This window comes from Lagenorhynchus albirostris, chromosome 10 (genome assembly GCF_949774975.1).
Source record: "Lagenorhynchus albirostris chromosome 10, mLagAlb1.1, whole genome shotgun sequence".
Classification (NCBI taxonomy): Eukaryota; Metazoa; Chordata; class Mammalia; order Artiodactyla; family Delphinidae; genus Lagenorhynchus; species Lagenorhynchus albirostris.
The window spans coordinates 78617841-78636934 of record NC_083104.1 but is presented as its reverse complement, the minus strand read 5'-3'; the positions used below and the strand labels follow the sequence as shown (position 1 = coordinate 78636934).

The 19094-nt window shown below is 42.0% G+C and overlaps 1 protein-coding gene across 1 annotated transcript; it reads right to left on the bottom strand.

Moving 5' to 3' along the window:
- Positions 1-15001: 15001 nt before the first annotated feature.
- IL17A (interleukin 17A) lies at positions 15002-17837 on the bottom strand. Its single transcript, XM_060164229.1, has 3 exons — positions 17811-17837; positions 16458-16654; positions 15002-15239 (listed from the first exon to the last, which is right to left on the bottom strand). The coding sequence occupies exons 1-3, from the start codon at positions 17835-17837 to the stop codon at positions 15002-15004; spliced, it is 462 nt and encodes a 153-aa protein (XP_060020212.1).
- Positions 17838-19094: the final 1257 nt, after the last annotated feature.

Sequence of the window (19094 nt, the reverse complement as noted above, 5' to 3'; positions counted from 1 at the left end):
ACAAAAACCAGGGCAAAAGACAGTTTTAGGAAGGAGAGGGTGTTCAGTAGGGTGAATGTTCCACAGAGGCTTAGAAGGAAAGAACTGAGAAGATGCCACTGAATCTGAAATTGGGAAGTAATTTGAGAATTTAGAAAGTGCAGTTTCAGCAAAGCAGTCGAGTCAGAAACCAGAATGCATAGAATTAAGCGATGAGAAAGTGGGGGAAAAAAAGACATCTTTCAATAGCATGGCAGATAGAAATATGCCTCCATCTGAACCATTCTTTGACGCTTCCAGTCGGGAAAGACATCTTTCTGGGCTTTATATTTGACTTGTCTTTGCCCAAGGAACCTTACTCTTCTGACAGCTCTCCTATATCTTTAACCTCCAGCCATTTTCTCTCAGTTTATTAACAGGCTCAAGAATTTTCAGTCTTCGTAAGTCGGAGAAAAACAAATATCATATATTAACGCATATATGTGGAATCTAGAAAAACGGTACAGATGAACCAGTTTGCAAGGCAGAAATAGAGACAATGTAGAGAACAAACATATGGACACCAAGAGGGGAAAGCAGGGAGGGGGGTGGTGGGATGAATTGGGAGATTGGGATTGACATATATACACTAATATGTATAAAATAGATAATTAATAAAAACCTGAAAAAAAAAGGAATTTTCAATCTTCAACAACCAAAACAAACAAAAAACCCTACAAATAAGTCACAGGTTCCCATGGCCATCACCTTTCGTTTTACAGCCAAACTCCTGCAAAAAGAGCCTCTTCCTGCGTCTCCCACGTCCTCCCCTTCTATTCTCTCCTCAAACTATTCTAGTCTGATTTTGGCCTCCACCCCTCCAAAGAAACATCTCCCTCTAGGGCTTGATGGCTTCATAGTTCATATCTAACAGATGCTTTTCAGGTCACAACTTAATCGACATTTCTTGGCATTGGATTCCTTCAACCAGTTACTTGCCTTTAAGTTCTCTCTTCTGTTGGCGTTTCTCTTTATACATCTTGGGTAGCTCTTTCCTAGTCTCCTTCATGGACTCTTCTCCTTCCTCTTTTTTTTGTGTGTGTGTTTCGCGGGCCTCTCGCTGTTGCGGCCTCTCCCGTTGCGGAGCACAGGCTCCGGACGCGCAGGCTCAGCGGCCATGGCTCACGGGCCCGGCCGCTCCGCGGCATGTGGGATCCTCCCGGACCAGGGCACGAACCCGTGTTCGCTGCATCGGCAGGCGGACTCTCAGCCACTGCGCCACCAGGGAAGCCCTCTCCTTCCTCTTGATCCTTAGACATCAGGGCTCTGCAGGGTTCAGTCTTTCGCTGTTGGATCCTTTCACCCTGTGACTTCTCTTTAGGAGACACCAGTGAACGCATGGCTTCTGATAATCAGGTATGTGCCCTCGCTGTGCTCTGGAGCCTGCTTCTGACTGAGGGGCTTTACTCTCCAAGTTCCTCAAGCTCAGATCTTGGCTGAGCTCATTTTTCCATGTCCCCGCTGGACGGTGCCACACGGATATCCGACAGATATCTCAGACTCAATAAGCTCAAAGTCGCTCACCACTCCCTTTGGCCCCTAGCCTGGCATTCTTCTTTCTTCCATTCCTTATCTTATTGCAGGGTATTGTCATCCACCTGATTAAACAAGTTAGCAATGTGGGCACCATCATTAACTTTCTCCATTCCTGCTTACTTCCCCCCAACTTCGCCATCAAGTCATATTAATTTTATGCTTAATATTTCTCAAATTCACCCCTTCTCTCTGTATCTACTGCCACTATTTACCATCTCCCTCAGGAAAATCATATCCTTCAAATTACTTCGTCCAGGCTGAGAATGCCATTCATGTATCCGTTCAATTTCATTCTTCAAACATATTCAGCAACTATTTGTTATATGCAAACTACTATTCAAGGAGGTGGTCTCAGCTTCTAGTCAAGTGTTTTACTCTCTCTTGGACACTTCCTCTTGACTGATTCCTCACTAAACCCCATGTTAGGAGGCTAAACCTAAACTGATCTTTCCTCCACTCCCACATCATACCATCCCCCAAACTGGCCACTCTGCCCATGATCAATTCCATTACTCTGAAGGCTGGATTGGAGTTACACCAATTAGCAGGAGATTAAATTGCACCTCAGTGACATGCAAGTGGAATGGAAAAGTTAATAGTCATCAGTGACTGATGTGAGGGTCCAACAATCTTTGTCACCTGCTCTCTCGCCCCTGCTAAATCCTATAATCAGTTTACTGTCTCTTGCCTTTGTGTCCTATTTCCCTTTCTACCCCACTTAAATCCCACGGCCAGCTATTATAACCACTCCTTTTGCACCTGACCTCGGTCCCTTGCTTCTCTCACTTGGTCATATTCAACTGGTAAAATCCCAACACCAGTTAAATTCAAGTCTTGACTTACTTATTCCGTGCTTGAACCTAACGCTGCTGAATGTGGGTGGAGAAAATCCTGCAATTCTGCTGACTAATCTTACTTGAAATGTATGACCGTTAACCTCAGCTGGGTCTATAATTCTCCTGAAACACCCATTTGCTCCCTCATTCCCCTGCATGACTATTTCATGTTCTCTCTTACCTTCTGGTGCCAGATACCAATTTATCGCCTCTCATCTCCTTGATAAATATATTCTTCAAATCTCCACTACCTCCTTCACCACCTTCACTCTGGGTAGATGACCTTGCTTCTTATTTTATTCAGAAAATAAAAGCAACCAGAAGAGAGCTTCTATAGGTCCTAAAAATATACCCGCATACCTGGATCCAGCTACTCTCCTATTGCTCTGGTTGACCTGACTGTACTCCGAGTTAAGGCCAACTCCTCCATTCATTCACCGGCTCCCATCCCCTCACCCCTACTCAAACTTATAGCTTCAGAATTCTTCCTGATAATGATTTCTTTGTAGTTCTTGCTCCATTTAAATTTCCATAGATCTTCCTAAAAGGGTAATGCCACTTTGCAATACGCACTTACTGAATAGAATTTAACATAGTATTATATCATTATCTGATGTCATTATGACCAACACTGCATTATTCCTGAATCAGTTGTGTGCGTTTATTTTTTTAAATAGACATTTATTGGAGTATAATTGCTTCACAATACTGTGTTAGTTTCTGTTGTACACCAAAGTGAATCAGCCATATGCATACATATGTCCCCATATCCCCTCCCTCTTGAGCCTCCCTCCCTCGCTGTCCCACCCCTCAAGCTTATCTCCCTGTGCTATGTGGCTGCTTCCCACTAGCTAACTATTTTACATTCGGTAGTGTATATATGTCGATGCTACTGTCACTTCGCCCAGCTTCCCTCTCCCACCCCGTGTCCTCAAGTCCTTTCTCTATGTCTACATCTTTATTACTGCCCTGCAACTAGGTTCATCAGTGCCATTTTTTTGGATTCCATATACATGCATTAGTGTACAGTATTTGTTTTTCTCTTTCTGACTTACTTCACTCTGTATGACAGACTCTAGGTCCATCCAGCTCACTAAAAATAAGTCAATTTCGTTTCTTTTTATGGCTGAGTAATATTCCATTGTATGTATGTGCCACATATTCTTTATACATTCATCTATCGATGGACACTTAGGTTGCTTCCATGTCCTGGCTATTGTAAATAGAGCTGCAATGAACATTGTGGTACATGTCCCTTTTTGAATTATGGTTTTCTCAGGGCATATGCCCAGTAGTGGGATTGCTGGGTCATATGGTAGTTCTATTTTTAGTTTTTAGAGGAACCTCCATACTGTTTTCCATAGTGGTTGTATCAATTTACATTCCCACCAAGAGTGCAGGAGAGTTCCCTTTTTACCACACCCTTTCCAACATTTATTGTTTGTAGACTTTTTGATGATGGCCATTCTGACCAGTGTGAGGTGATACCTCATTGTAGTTTTGATTTGCATTTCTCTAATAATTAGTGATGTTGAGCATCTTTTCATATGCCTCTTGGCCATCTGTATGTCTTCCTTGGTGAAATGTCTATTTAGGTCTTCTGCCCATTTTTTTCTTAATTAAAAAGTAAGGTTATTGTGGCTTATTTGACATCCCGTATCATCCCCCCCAATAATGAGGTAATGTAACCGAAAGTGGGGTCCAGCTGCTTGCCGCTCAAAAGCCATTAAAGAGGTCAGGTTGGTGGAAAGGAAAGTTTACTTTATTTTGGATACTGGCACCCGTGTCGGTGGGAGGGGCAGGGCGGACACCTGTCTATAGGCCGACTCCCCATGCCCCTGACAATCAGGGGGCAAGAGCTTTTATAGACAGACGGAGGGGGCTACATGCAGAAACAGCACAGTCAGCTCTGACAGTCATTTTGAAATTGGTCATCGGTGGTCTGACCTGCGTCATCTTGATAGTTCTAAGTACAGTTAATCTTCAGTTCCAGGGTCGGTTGTTTCCATTTCCTCGAGGCCAGTTCTTGGAATTGTGGCAGCTTATGTCATGGCTACAGTCTGGTCATCATGTAGTTAACTTCTTCCACCTGGCGGTGGTTTCAGTGTCTATAAGACAACTTTTCAAAGGATATGGCTCAGGATATTATCTGTAGCCCTTGAGAAGGAACTAAAGGTCCTTGACTATGCTTAATGACTAAACTATTATTATTTGGTCTCCTTTGACTATTTTCCTTTGTTTCTGCATGTTCTCACTTCTCTGATTAAACTTATTCTTTGGCTAAAGTTTTTTTCACGGACAAAAGGCAGGCAGAGGACCCGGGGGACAAGGATCATAGGGTCCTGCTCCATTTTAATAACAGTTGTAATGAATTTTTATACAATGGTACATGGTCCCAATTCAGGATAGAAAGATTTCAGTTGGGCATGAGAAGGACTTCTTGCCTTTTGGGGTAATAATCCCTGGATTGGGATAGGTCTATATTTGAAGTTGTCTAAAATTAATCTTTGTAATGTTTTTGCTCATACATAGTATCACTTTCTCTTATCTTTTGACAGAGAAATGGACTGGAAGACTGTTCAAACTTTCTTCCAACATAAGCTTTCATAATTTTCCTTGTAATCATCCAGTAAGACTCAGCTAAGGTCCTTCTCCTCCAGGAAGGCCCTGGGCAGATAAAGGTGAATGAGTCAGCCGTTTAACCTTCCTCTTCCAAGATATTAATGCAGGCTCAGTGACCCAGGTGTCCTCAATCAATGTTAGTTTAGGAGCAAATCTTATTGCCATCCCTGTCACCATCACCATCATCCGTATTTGGCACACATCTGGGTATGTGCAAACCACGTGTTCTGTTACTTCCTCCAGGAACACATGAGGGTAACCAACCTGTGGTCTTCTAGCAGGAGGCAGTGAGATACAAATCACCTTTGAGAGGAGCCTTTGAAGGCTGCTTGCTCTTAACCACAGACATACAGTGATTTCCCCTCCATCACCATTAAAGAGCTCCACGCTTTGAGAATTGACCTTGTCAGCTCTGCCCTAAGTTGTACACCTGGTGGTAGTGGATGCCTGAGGATGTGAGGAATCACAAGGACAAGCAACCACCCTGGAAGCCTCCAGGCCTCTCTTGTTGATGTTAGCACCAGCCTTCCTCAGTGCTCTTTTTGTGACAGGCTCTGAGCTTCTGAACCTGGATTCTAAATGGGCCTTTGTGGTAAAAGAAACAGGAGGACCCCATGCCATGTCCCTGCTCTCTCTCTCTCTCTTTCTCTCTCTCTCCCTGTCTATCAGTTTCCTAAGCCTTCAATTGCTTTGATCACTTCTCTCTCCAGCTACTCTGAAACTTTGCCCAGGCACAGCTCAAATTTCTTTTTCTGGGTGAAGGTTTAGGGACATTTAAAAACTTGCTTGATGTCACAAAAGTACTAAAGCTGAGGCCGGTGTTGGTGACAGGAACCGTTTCGGGGGAATGATGGGAGGGAAAACTTGATTAGAGTGGATGTTGTAATGTTTAAAACCCTTTCCCGATGTGAGAGGTGGAAAACTACTATTGTTACCTTAGCATTTCGATTTGTGATGTTTTGATACTTAAAAGCTTCTGAAGCCAATTTCCTCTTGTTTCCCCACCTTCACCTAAACTGCCACCATAACTTGTTTTTGATCCTGACGAATTTATTTTTCATCTGAGGTACCACAAGGCTGAGCATATGATGGAGATATGGCAGTGATGATCTAAACTGATAAAGATAAATAGTCCATTTGGGTAATTTATGCCCCAAAGTAGATAATTTGTGCCTTCAACATGGATGGCTCCTTCATGGTGGTGTAAAACAATACCTATGGCGGCAGGTTTCAATCCCAGGGGACAGACGCAACAGCATAAAAAGAATGAAGGCATATGTTTATTTCAGTGTTGCTTTGTATGGGTGACATGTTTTTCCTGATGTTTTGAACATGGAGCTATGTCTTTAGAGTGTATTATTTGTTAATTTTGCAGTTTTTTTCCCCAGCTAGAGTGGATTCTTACCTTACTGTTTCCCTACTTGGCATTCCTGCCACAAGGGGGTTCAGTGGCCATGATCATGGTGGCCTGGATATTTTAAAGTTTTATTTTATTTTATTTACCTTACCTTATCTCTTATTATATTATATTATTTTACATTATTTTATTTTATTGTTTTGGTCTGAGGTTCCAGGTTTCAGATACTGACTCTTTCTTAGAGCCATTTTCATATAATCTCATATTTTCCATTCATTATGCTATTTCATTAAAAATGGAAATGATTGGGCTTCCCTGGTGGCGCAGAGTTGAGAGTCCGCCTGCCGATGCAGGGGACACGGGTTTGTGCCCCGGTCCGGGAAGATCCCACATGCCGCAGAGCGGCTAGGCCCGTGAGCCATGGCTGCTGAGCCTGCGCGTCCGGAGCCTGTGCGCCGCAACGGGAGAGGCCACAACAGTGAGAGGCCTGTGTACCACAAAAGAAAAAAAAAAAAAAAGGAAATGATTTATTCAAATTACCAAACAACCATTATTTTTGTTTGTTTATTTATTTATTTTTTAACCATTATTTTTAAAGTTGCCAGTTTTCAGACCATAAAGGCATCCCTATTTAAAAAGAAAGAGATGTTCATTTAAAATGAGAAATTAGAAAGAAAACATGAAAATTATCCATTCCCCATGACCCAGAGTAATTCCTGTATTTTTATACCTGTATTTTTAATATATCCTTCCTGTTTTTTAATACCTTATTTCCTTTTGTAAAACTTAATTAATTTTTGGCTGCATTGGGTCTTCATTGCTGCACGCAGGCTTTTCTCTAGTTGCGGAGGGCGGGGGCTACTCTTCGTTGCGGTGCGCAGGCTCTAGGTGCGCAGGCTTCAGTAGTCGTGGCTCAAGGGCTCTAGAGCGCAGGCTCAGTAGTTGTGGCGCATGGGCTTAGTTGCTCCGCGGCACGGGGGATCTTCGAGGACCAGGCGCTTGAACTCGTGTCCTGTGCATTGGCAGGCAGATTCTTAACCACTGCGCCAACAGGGAAGTCCAGCTTATTTTCGATAGTTGAATTATTTTCTCTCTCTCATCCTGATTTTTACCCAAGTATTTAGAATACATTTTAAACATTTCAAAAGTTTTCTTGATATGTATGATAAGCTATGATAATTTTGTACACAGTTTTATTAATATATTTTAAAATTATTTTGCTCTGATAACTTTCTAGAAGAGTAGTTAGTGGTCCAAAGAGCATTAATATTTTTAAGTTTCTTGAATGAAATTGTAAACTTGCTTTTCAGGATGTTGTATACTTTTACACTAATCAGCAGTGAATAATTGCTCAATTTGGCACATTCTTGCCAACATTACTATAGTTAAAAAGATAAACTTGGCTACTTCGATAGGCAAAAGATAGGTAATTGTTTAATGTGAATTTATTTATTAGTGATAGTAAATATTTCCACATGTGCTTCAAAGACATTTTGGTGCCTTATTGTGTTGTTAGTTTGTATCTTCTGTCTTTTGAGTAGATGTTCTTAATGCTTGTCTTATCAATTAATGTGAACTTTTCCACTATATATAAAATAGGTAACCAATAAGGGCCTACTGTATAGAACAGGGAACTATAGTCAATATTTTGTAATAACCTACAAGGGAAAAGAATCTGAAAAACAATTATACATATATATGTATAACTGAATTATACATACTTACGCATATATGTATAACTGAAAAATTATACATATATATGTATTGCTGTACACCTGAAACTAACACAACATTATAAATCAACTGCACTTCAATAAAATAAATACAAAAAATTTAACGTGAGCTTTTCATAATCATTCAGTCAGCAGATGTCTAGTGAGCATTTACAAGGAGGAAAGCACTGTTCCGGACGCTGGGCATACGGCATTGAACAAAGCAGACAAACATTCCTGCCTTCAAGGGGCTTCCATTCTAGTGAGGAGAGATAGACAAAGACAGAATAAACATGTGAAATAGTATATTAGGAGGAGGTGAATGCCACGGAGAAAAATAAATCAGGGAAGTTGCAGAGGGAGTGCCAGGGTGCTCAGAGATGCCTTCACTGAGAAGGTGACATTTGCCCAAAGACTCGAATAAGGGGAGGGAAGTTCGTGAGGCTTTCAGTGGAAGAGTGTGTCAGGCGAAGGGAAGAGCAAGAGCAAAGTTCCAGAGGTGGGAGTGTGTCTAGTACTGAGGCTCATAGTCCAGATATTAACCTCTTGCAGTATTCCTGACAAATATTTTCTCAGTTTGTTGTTTGCCTTTCAGTTTAATGTTTTAACCTATTGAAGATTTACAGTTTTGTGTAGCTGCATCTATCACTTTTTTCCCTTTTTTCTGTACCTTTTAAAATTTTTAATTGTGAAATGCATCATGTACGCAAAAGAATGAATAAAATGTATGTGTACAATTTAAAGAGTTCAGTAAAGACAAACAAAATCCAAACACCCAAAACCACACTACCCAAGTTAAGAAGTGAAACATCTCCAGGACTTGCTGCCCAGATGCTCCTCCCCTCCCCTCTAGAAGGAACAACTATCCTGACGTTGGTGTTCATCTTTGTCTTGCTTTTCTCTATAGTTCTCTATAGTATCACACTTATATTTGCATGCTTAGACGATATATTGCTTAGTTTTGGAAAACCAGGTGGTGAACACAAACCTGGCTGATGAGGGGAGAACATCATTCCCACTGTTGCGGGAGGCTCCCAGGAGCCGTGTTCTATATTTTGCTCATGGTCTGGCTCCACCTGCCTGGAGAGTTTGCAGGAACATCCGGGGAGGGCAGCAGTGAGGCTTCGCAGACACTGCGAGCTGTGGGCTGGGGCCAGTGAAGCAGAGCTGGCCCGTGCAGAGTTGTATTTGGGATGCATCTGCTCATCCAGGGATCTCATTTCCCAATACCCCTTATATTCATGAAATGAAAAAGAGACTGGGTTCCTGAATCTCCTCAGGAAGGAGGCATGCTCACCGACCAGGAACCCCTCACTTGAACTATTCTGTGATGTTTTAGTCCATTCGGGCTGCTATAGCAGAATACCAGAGACTAGAGGGCTTATAAACAACAGAAACTCACAGTTCTGGAGGCTGGGAAGACCACGATCAAGGTCTGGCAGAGGACTGCTTCCTGGATCATCTTGCTGTGTCCTCACATCACCTCATGGTGCAGCCACGATGGAAAACAGTATGGAGGTTCCTTAAAAACCTAAAAGTACTCTGTGGTAACCTAAATGGGAAGGAAATCTAAAAAAAGGTGATACATGTATACATATAACTGATTCACTTCGCTGTACAGCGGAAACTAACACAACATTGTAAAGCAACTATACTCCAATAAAAAGTAAAAAGGAAAACAACCAAAAAACCAAAAACAAAAACTAAGAGGAGAACTACCATATGATCCAGCAATTCCACTCCTGGGCATATATCCAGAAAAAAACAAAAACTGTAATTCGAAAAGATACATGCAGCACAATTTTCATAGCAGCACTATCTACAATAGCCAAGACATGGAAGCAACCCAAGTGGTCATCAACAGATGAATGGATAAAGAATATTCCATATATATATATATATGTATATATGTGTATATATATATATATATAGAGAGAGAGAGAGAGAGAGAAGCTACACGTTAGACATTTTTTTTTCTTAAGCAAAATTTGTATTGAACCACTGCATACATACAGAGAAATGTGCAACTCTTAAGTGCATAACTCCATAACATGTCACAAATGTATCATTTAGTGGTCAAAGAAGGCTTGTCAGAGCAGCTGCTGTCTGATCTGTACTTTCTTTCCTTTGGGGCTTTGAAGATTTTACTCCATTACTTCCTGGTGTTCAATGTGGAAAAGTTTGACATCAATATAATTTTGGTTCCTGATTTGGTATTTTCCTCCTAGGTGTGAGCCTTATATCTTCTTTACTTCTAAAAATTTAAAAAGTTCAATATATTTGAATATGGTCTCTTTTAATTAATTTGGTCTAAACCCAATTTTCAGATTCACTTAAAAACTAGCCAGATATTTTACATTTAAAAAAATATTGGGATGGGTGAAAATGGTAAGAGGGTACAAACTTCCAGTTATAAGATAAATAAGTCCTGGGGATATAATGCATAGCACGGTGACTATAGTTAACCATACTGTATTGCATATTTGAAAGTTGCCGAGAGAGTAGATCTTAAAAGCTCTCATCATAAGAAAAAAAAGTTGTAATTATGTGTGATGATAGATGTGAACTAAACTTATTGTGGTAATCAGTTTGCAATATATACATATATCAAATAAACTAACACAATGTTATATGTCAATTACATCTCAGTTTTTTTAAAAATAAAGGAAAATTTCAGATCCCCAGAACCAAGGAACCAAAATGAAAAACAAGTATCTCACCATTCCACTGCCTTAACCCCCTCAAAATATTAAGAATATTTTCACAATCCCCCTAATATCTTATACACTACCTGTTCGTGCTTTGTACCTAGGAAAGATACATGCTAAGTGTACTGTTAGCACCCTCTCCATGTGGGCCACACATTAAAATTATGACTCAGAAAACTGATAATTGAGCTCTTGCAAAGAATTACTCTCAAAAATAACAAAAAAACCATTGAAATCAGTATGTATTTTACACTTATAACACAACTCAGGTAGGACGAGCCACATTTCAAGGTTTCAACAGCCACATGTGCTTGGTGGCTACTGGATGAGACAGTGCAGTTCTGGTTCTGCTACAAGGAGGGGGAAACTCTACCTGCCTGGGTCCTTGAATGTCTGAGTGGAGCCTAGCTCCCTGAGGACCCCTGGGGGACAGTAACATGAGCAAGCAATAAACATTGTTTATTTGAGTTTTGCTCGTTGCAACAGCTCTTAATTACTTACCCTGACTAGACTCCCCAAGAAGCTGAGAGACATTGAATTATAAACTATAAGAAGCTAAGCAGAGAGACCAGTTAGGATCCCATTACAGTGCAACTTTTTTTTTTTAATTAATTTATTTTGGTTGCACCAGGTCTTAGTTGTGGCAGGCGGGCTCCTTAGTTGTGGCATGCAAATTCTTAGTAGTGGCATGCATGTGGGATCTAGTTGCTTGACCAGGGATTGAACCCCTGTCCCCTGCATTGGAAGGCGGATTCTTAACCACTGTGCCACCAGGGAAGTCCCCCTTTACAGTGCAACTTTAAACATGACTCTGGAGTTAGGGAGGAGGAAGAGGATATGAGACAACTGATGAGGGATTTGTCCTTCGTTGGATGAGAGGAGTGAGTGACAGAGAGAAATCTAGGTTTTTCGCTCAGATGAACAGGTGATATCATTTGAGTCGATAAAAAAGGCAGTAGAGAAGCTAGTTTGGGAATGGAGCTCATGACTTTAGTTTTGTCTGTTGACTTTGAGGTGTCTCTGGACAACTGGTTCAAAGGTTACCTCAATATTGACTGTCTGCTATGTGCCAGGTCAGGTGCTGATGGGCTGGCTCTCAAGGGACCACCAACTGGTTAAAAGAAAGAGCTCATATCGTATGTAAGAGTAGTGATAAGTGATACCCACAGTGCTTTTGGAGCCCAGAAGAGAGAGACTTAATTTGGGATTGCTGGAGTGATAGGTCCAGGAAGGCTCTTTAAAGGAGATGATACCTACGTGGAGAGAATGGGTAGAGCAGTGGGGGTAGGGCAGAGTGCGGAGGGCAGGTGTCCTAGGCCATTTGGGCTGCTATAACAAAATATCACATATTTTGGGTGGCTTATATGCAAGAGAAATTTATTTCTTACAGTTCTGGAAGTCTGAGGTCAAGGTGCCAGCATGATTGAGTGAGGACTCTTCTGGGTCCAGGATTCTCATTGTGTCCTCACCTGGCAGAAGGGGAGAGGGAGCTCTCTGGAGCCTTGTTAATAAGGGCGCTAATCTCATTCATGACCTAATCACCTCCCAATGATCCTGCCTCTCAGTCCCATCACTTTTGGGGTTAGGACTCAACATAGGAATTTTGGGGGGACACAGACACTCAGACCATACCAGCGGGGTATGAATAGAGGAGCAGGAAGGGAGAAGGTGGTAAAGGTATACAGGTAGAGCAGACCGCATGACACAGGCACGGAGGTCAAGAACAGCGTGGCAGTCAAGAGTGCAGGGTGAAACATCAAGGCGGAAGCAGCATGAGATAAAGCAGGAGCACGTCCAGGGCCAGGTTACAGAGGGTGTCTTTTGTCATGTCTGATTTTGTGCCATAGATAGATGTTGGAGGATAGATCAGCAGCAACGACAGACAGGAAGCTGTCCCAATAGCGGGAGGGAAATGAGAAAAGATGAAGTCCTGAACCTGGGCAGGGAGGGCGTTAATCTGAGAATTTTCAGGAAGTGAAACAATGAGGTTGGGGATTTGTGGGTGTCGGGAGTGAGAGAGAGGAAGAGGGAAGAGTCAGGAATGCCTCGCAGATTTCTAGCAGAGATGATGGGGTGAATGATGGTGCTAACTGGGGCAAATGAAGGGAGAATAAAAGCACCCCACATCAGGGGAGAAGAGGCTTGGAAAGCAACTGCCTCTTCCCACCCTCAAAATTCCCAGGAGTATAGTCTAGTGGGAAATCACGGTTCAGGACTGTGGATGTATATGTCCTTTTCTTGCTCTCCATCCCAAAGGAAAAACACAGTTTTATTTTCACCACTACCATTCAAGGAAGAGTGAGAAATGAACAGCAGGGAGAGGTTTTAAAGCACAGACTGTGAGAAACTGTCAGTGGCAGCTGCCTGTGAATCTCTTGTGTGGAAACCATGATGGGAGTTGGTCATGAGACTCAAGGTCTCAGGGCACAAGAACACTGGAAGGAGCGGGGCTGGAGAAGGTGACCCCTGGGTTTGGAATTGGAAAAGAAGCAGAGAAAAGCCATGGCCCTCTGGGTACGGCTGGAGTTTCGAGAATAAAATATTGCAGAAGATGGTCTTTCGAGAAGCAGGGAGCCTGTGGGTCCAGCCTGAGAGTTCTCAGGGGCACCCAGAAGTAGGGCAAGTAGGACACGCTGGGCCGTGATTGGGGAAAATGGTTATGACTTGAAACTTGAAACTACTCTGGAATTGAATATGGTTCAGTTTTTATTTTACTTGGGCTGAACTTTTCTCATGCTTGAAGTTTGTTTTGCCCCGGTGGCTCTTTTCTGTGTCCTGGGGTGCACAGAATCAGAGGCCGAGGGCAGGAGAGGTTGTCCTAGGGGTATGACCTGAGCAAGAGAGAAATGTTCCTTTCTAGATCTCTGGTTGACATTAATCTTCAAAAGCAGACTGAGCTTGGGGAGACACTGCCGTTCTAGTCTGAAAACAATGTCTCCTCCCAGAACTTCCTCGTTCCTGTCAAACCTCAGGTCATACCTTCGGGAGGATTTTTTCTTCCCCCCATATGATCTTTAAAAATGACATGTCATTTTCCCAGGGCCATTATTTTTATTTGCTTAATTTGCTCCAGAGTGTGCGTGTCCACAGCATTGGATAATAGTATGCGGGCCTCCATCTTGTATTGTCTTGAATAACATTGAGAACTTGGACTTGGGGTGGGTGGAGGTTGTTGCTACTCAAAGGCATGCTTTGTTTTGCTCTATTGATAAATTTGCACACCCTTCCAAATATGAAAGAGCTGAGCTCATGGAAGTCCTTTTTTTTTTTTTTTTTTTTTTGCGGTACGCGGGCCTCTCACTGTTGTGGCCTCTCCCGTTGCGGAGCACAGGCTCCGCACGCGCAGGCCCAGTGGCCATGGCTCACGGGCCCAGCCGCTCCGCGGCATGTGGGATCTTCCCGGACCGGGGCACCAACCCGTGTCCCCTGCATCGGCAGGCGGACTCTCAACCACTGCGCCACCAGGAAAGCCCTCGGAAGTCCTTTTAATGAGAAAACAAATAAGGAAACGAATTTTCTTCCCAAACTTTATTATTATCAATTGTTTTTATTACAAGGGTTTAACAGAGCAGAGTTAGACTTGCCGTCTCTCTTGTGAAACCTGAACAATTTGCAAAGTTAAGGTAATAAATATGAAACTAGGTTTAGTCTTTCTTTTCAGCCATGTCATGCACTCCTAAGAGACAATGAGAAGAAAATCCTGTAGCCATATGCAGTACAAACTCAGAAATTTTCACCTGCTATTTAATCCTATCTAGGATTTCCCTAGGCAGTACAGATACTCATATATTTCACCTTTCTCTAAAGACTAAGAAACATAAATAGATCCATAAATAGCTCATATAAATATAGGTTTTACCTTTTAAATAATAAAATTCCCAAGTCTGGAATCTTGTCTTAAAAAAATACAAAATAAGGCATGTAATTCATTAAAATGGAATCTCATGCCCCAAAGTTATCTTGGGGCCTATTAAATACATAAATAACTTAAAGCCCTTAGAAAAGCAAACAAGAAGCAAATTGGTACTCAGTCTAAAACTTCCTTCTTGGGGAAAGGGAAAAATGGTTCAGATTCCATCTATAAACCAGTGTTCCCTCTGAAGTTTCCACTGGATGAACTAAGAACCCTGGTGATTTGGGTCAGAAATGGGGCTGGGTCTAATCCCCAGAAAGCCTAACTGATTTGGGGACTGGGGGTCAGACCGGAAGCTCTTAAGCCATGTGGTGGACAATGGGGGTGACACAGGTGCAGCCCACGGCCACCAGCATCTTCTCCAGCCGGAAGGAGTGGGGGCAGTGCTGAGGCTCCCTTCGCAGGACCAGGATCTCTTGCTGGATGGGGACGGAGTTCATGTGATGGTCCACCTTCCCTTCAGCATTGACACAGCCCAAGTGGCTGCACTTGGCCTCCCAGATCACAGAGGGGTACCTCTCAGAGTCCTCATTGCGGCTGCAAGGGAGACAAAAGCCAGGAAGAAAGTGAATTCCTGGTAGAGCAGGAAGGAAATCAAACAGGAATAAACAGAGGGAGACAAATTCACAGGGGAGCAAATGATAGGCATTGTGAATTCTCTAAATGCTGTTAGTCTGAAAAAGAAGTAGTTTGGGGAAAACTTGTGTTTCGAAGCCCATGAAGTGTTATAGAAAAAAAGACAATGATTAGTTTTCCCCAATTTCCGGCATACACAAAAGAAGATAGACTGAAACCACAGAAAGGATTTAAATTTGACACAAAGGTTAATTTCTTTAGGGTACATTTGATAGATGAAAAAAGACTAAAGGACTAGTATAGAAACAAGATAACTGTTAATCTGACTTAATGAAGTCTGTCTTTGAAGCAGAGAATGCACTCAAATTTTATCTGACAGCACACTGATGGAACAGAGCCCACGGCTGATGTGAAGGGCTGCAAACAAGATCTTAAGCCCCTTTATAACCTTCTCTCTCCCCTCCAGCTGCTTCGACTTCTGAATTCATTTATTTGAACTATTCTTAGTAAGTAGAAGTAAGAAGACGAGAAACCCTACAGTCAGGTGAATCTGTAGGCTCCATACAACTGAGGATTACTTGCTTTACTAAAATCAAATTATCAAAATACATTTTGTACTTAATCCATCTAAATACTAGATGTACTAAGGACACAGCAAATATTGGTCTGTTGGGGATGTTGTCTAACTCAAAAAAGGGTGGAAATACCCAGCATGATACTTCTTCCACTGGTATTCAAGCTATATTTTCCCAGTGTTAATACAACCAAAAAAGCACAAAAATCCCAGTTAATTAATAGTTATTTTCAACAAATCTTCTCTGGGAGCTCTGGTAAAGAGAATTCAAGCACTAATCTCCTACAATAAATGTCTATTTCTTTTTAAAATAAATAAACAACAGACTTGGGGTGTCATAAATATGAGAATGATGACCACCGTTCATTTGGATGGATTTCTGGGGCAATGAGAACTAGTAGAATAGGTGTTATGGGGGCTGGGGAGAGCTGTGCTCTATCAAAGAAATCTGTAGAATGAAAGCTTGAGAATCATTGGTTTACACAATGGCCCTTCCAGTTTTGACGGATGATTCTGAGTAATACCATTCTCAAGGTGATTTAGCTGGCAGTCTGATACATACAGGGTAGAAGAATACAGAGAGTTTATCTGGGACTTTTACGTACTGGAGAGTCCAAGGTGAGGTGGAGCGTTTGTAGTAATCGGAGGGTCTTCTGGAATTCACGTTCCGGTTAAGGATGTTTAGGTTGAGCCTCACATACTGGGGGAAGTTCTTGTCCTCAACATGCGGGCAGCCTGGACTTTGTGGGATTATGATTCCTGCCTTCACAAGAGCCACCAGACTCAGCAGCAGCAGCAGTGACTGGAACTGGGTGGGAAAGGAAAGAGAGGTGGGAAACTGGGTTAGTGCTACATGGGTTTTGTCAACAAAGTGTGGTGATGATGGAATTGCTGATAGTTGAGAACATGCTATGGACAAGGACAATCTATACGAAATTTTCAGGTCTGTTAAATGAAAAGCTGGTTAGATGAACAAAATAATATTAGGATGGCATTTCCACCAGTCTTGAACATTTTTCTTTTCTAACTTAGAAAAACCACATTATTCATTGGCTGGCAGTAATTTTAGTGAAGATGGCAAGTCATCAACCTGTCAGTACATGCATCACTCTCAGGTCATTGGGATGGTAATGACCTTGATTTTCTAGGAAGAAATGTCCTCCTGCACCATCGATCCCGCCCCGTGCATTCTGTGAAACCCTATGTGAAATCAAATGTACACCTTAGAAATAAAGGGCTGTAGAAAATCCATGTTGTATCAGTTAAAAATTCTGTTGGTACCACTGGCAAACATCCAACCCAAAATGGACCCCCCCTTATGTTTTTCTTAGGTATATTTCCCAGGTTTTCTAAATTTACATATACGGATTCAGTAATCAAATTGGGTTTCAAAAAAGACGTTTTAACTTAAATATTTTAAAAACATAAAGACAATTTACTCTAAACCACACCTATACCATCTATACATCTATGTCTAGTTAGAATAAATAGGGTTAGCGTACCAAGACTATAGTATAATAACAGGATAATGGAAAGAAAAGTCACTGCCACAACTTATTAAATCCTCAAGGATAGTGACCCATCTCATTTTGGATTGAAGAAAAATGGGAGAATTATATTGAATCCCTTGTACTCAGAGAAACAGATTTTCAATAAGCGTTCTTTCTTAGAGCACAGCATCGTGTGACACTTCTTGTGTGGTTTAGCCCCCAGTATAGCTATCTTTCAGTTTTGTTTTTTTTTTATCTTTCAGTTTTAATCTCACCTTTCAAACTGATGTGTACCAGTTCTTGAAAATGCTATACAATGACAAGTATCTATCAAGGGTTTCATTTCCCATCCTACGTAGACCGTATTCTTGGATTTCCATAGCTAGAATCCAGGATTTCATGCCTGCAGTCCAGAAATATTATCTGGCCCAAATCGACGAGAGCATTGCACGTTCGTGCGGGACTCACCACGGATGAAGTTCTTACACGAGCCATGGTAGTTTCTCCCAGTTCACTGTAAGTGGATGAGCCTGTGCTTGCTGCGAGATGGACAAAGTGTAGTGCTACCTTCTCTCTTTTTATAGGGCTTTTCTCCTTCTGTGGTCACTTACGTTGGCGTGTAGGAGTGAGTTCAGGGGTGACACCATTTTGGTTAAAAGTTCCATCCCTGAATGAGGTCAGAGAAAAACCTCCCCTTCGTGACGGGCAATAATCTGCTTCTGGAGGAAAATGGGAAGGACAGAAATTTATGCTTCTAAAGACTATGTCTTCTCTTCATTCTTCAAGGAACTATGACTTGTCAGAAGCTGAGTGGAAACACAGAAATCATTTATTTATGAGCGTGCGTGAAACTGCCGTAAGAGATACCTTCTATTTTAATGGCTCGTGGGGAAATAAAAGTTTGACCTCACATTCAAGTCTTCTTTGGTCATATGCCTTGATTTCCCATTTGATAACTCCTTTCCTCACCAGATTCCCTAGCCAGATGTGGTGGAGACCGTTCCAGAAACTACCCATGGTCTCACCATATAAACAAACAAAAAATGGATACATAATTTCATGATGACAGGACATATTATTTCATCGATTTAATGCCTGCTTTGTTGAATGTCTACTCTGCTTGAGGAACAAATAACTAGGTTCAAGAGACGTGAGATTTACTATCAAAGGCACGTCTAACACTGCATGTTACCAAGCAACTTGTTAACTCACGCAATTCCTCAGGAGGAAGAAGTAGTGGGGAAATGTAACCGGACAAAGAGAGGAATGAAAATGGAGGTAGAGACTGCAGGAAGGTGGGGGTAGAGAAAAGGAGGGAAGGCAAGAACAGACAATGATAACAAGAAAGGAGGAGAGGAAAGGGGGATAAGAAGGGAAGAGAGATAGGGCTTCCCTGGTGGTCCAGTGGTTAAGACTTTGCCTTCAAGGCAGGAGATGTGGGTTTGATCCCTGGTCGGGGAGATAAGATCCCACACGCCTCTGGGCCAAAAAAACCCAAAACATAAAACAGAAGCAATATTGTAACAAATTCAATAAAAACTTTAAAAATGGTCCACATCAAAAAAAAATCGTTAAAAAAAAAAAAAAAGAAGGAAAGACAGAAGGAGCTGGTTCCTCCTTCTTTTTCTCTCCACTTTCTAAGTGAGGTGAACTTCCATTTCAGGTCCTTGAGGACGGCTCCTCCTCGGAAACATTGAGGCCTATCCCAAGGTTGATAAAATGAGGGCTCAGCGGGCTTCCCTGGTGGCGCGG

Bases quoted from the DNA above. Each gene is read 5' to 3' on its own strand.
- IL17A (XM_060164229.1), bottom strand. From the start codon at position 17,837: ATGGCTCGTGTAAGAACTTCATCCGTG. The intron at 16,655-17,810 runs GTGAGTCCCGCA...ACCCAGTTCCAG, and splicing joins GTGTAAGAACTTCATCCGTG to TCACTGCTGCTGCTGCTGAG. The intron at 15,240-16,457 runs GTACGTAAAAGT...TCTCCCTTGCAG, and splicing joins ACCTCACCTTGGACTCTCCA to CCGCAATGAGGACTCTGAGA.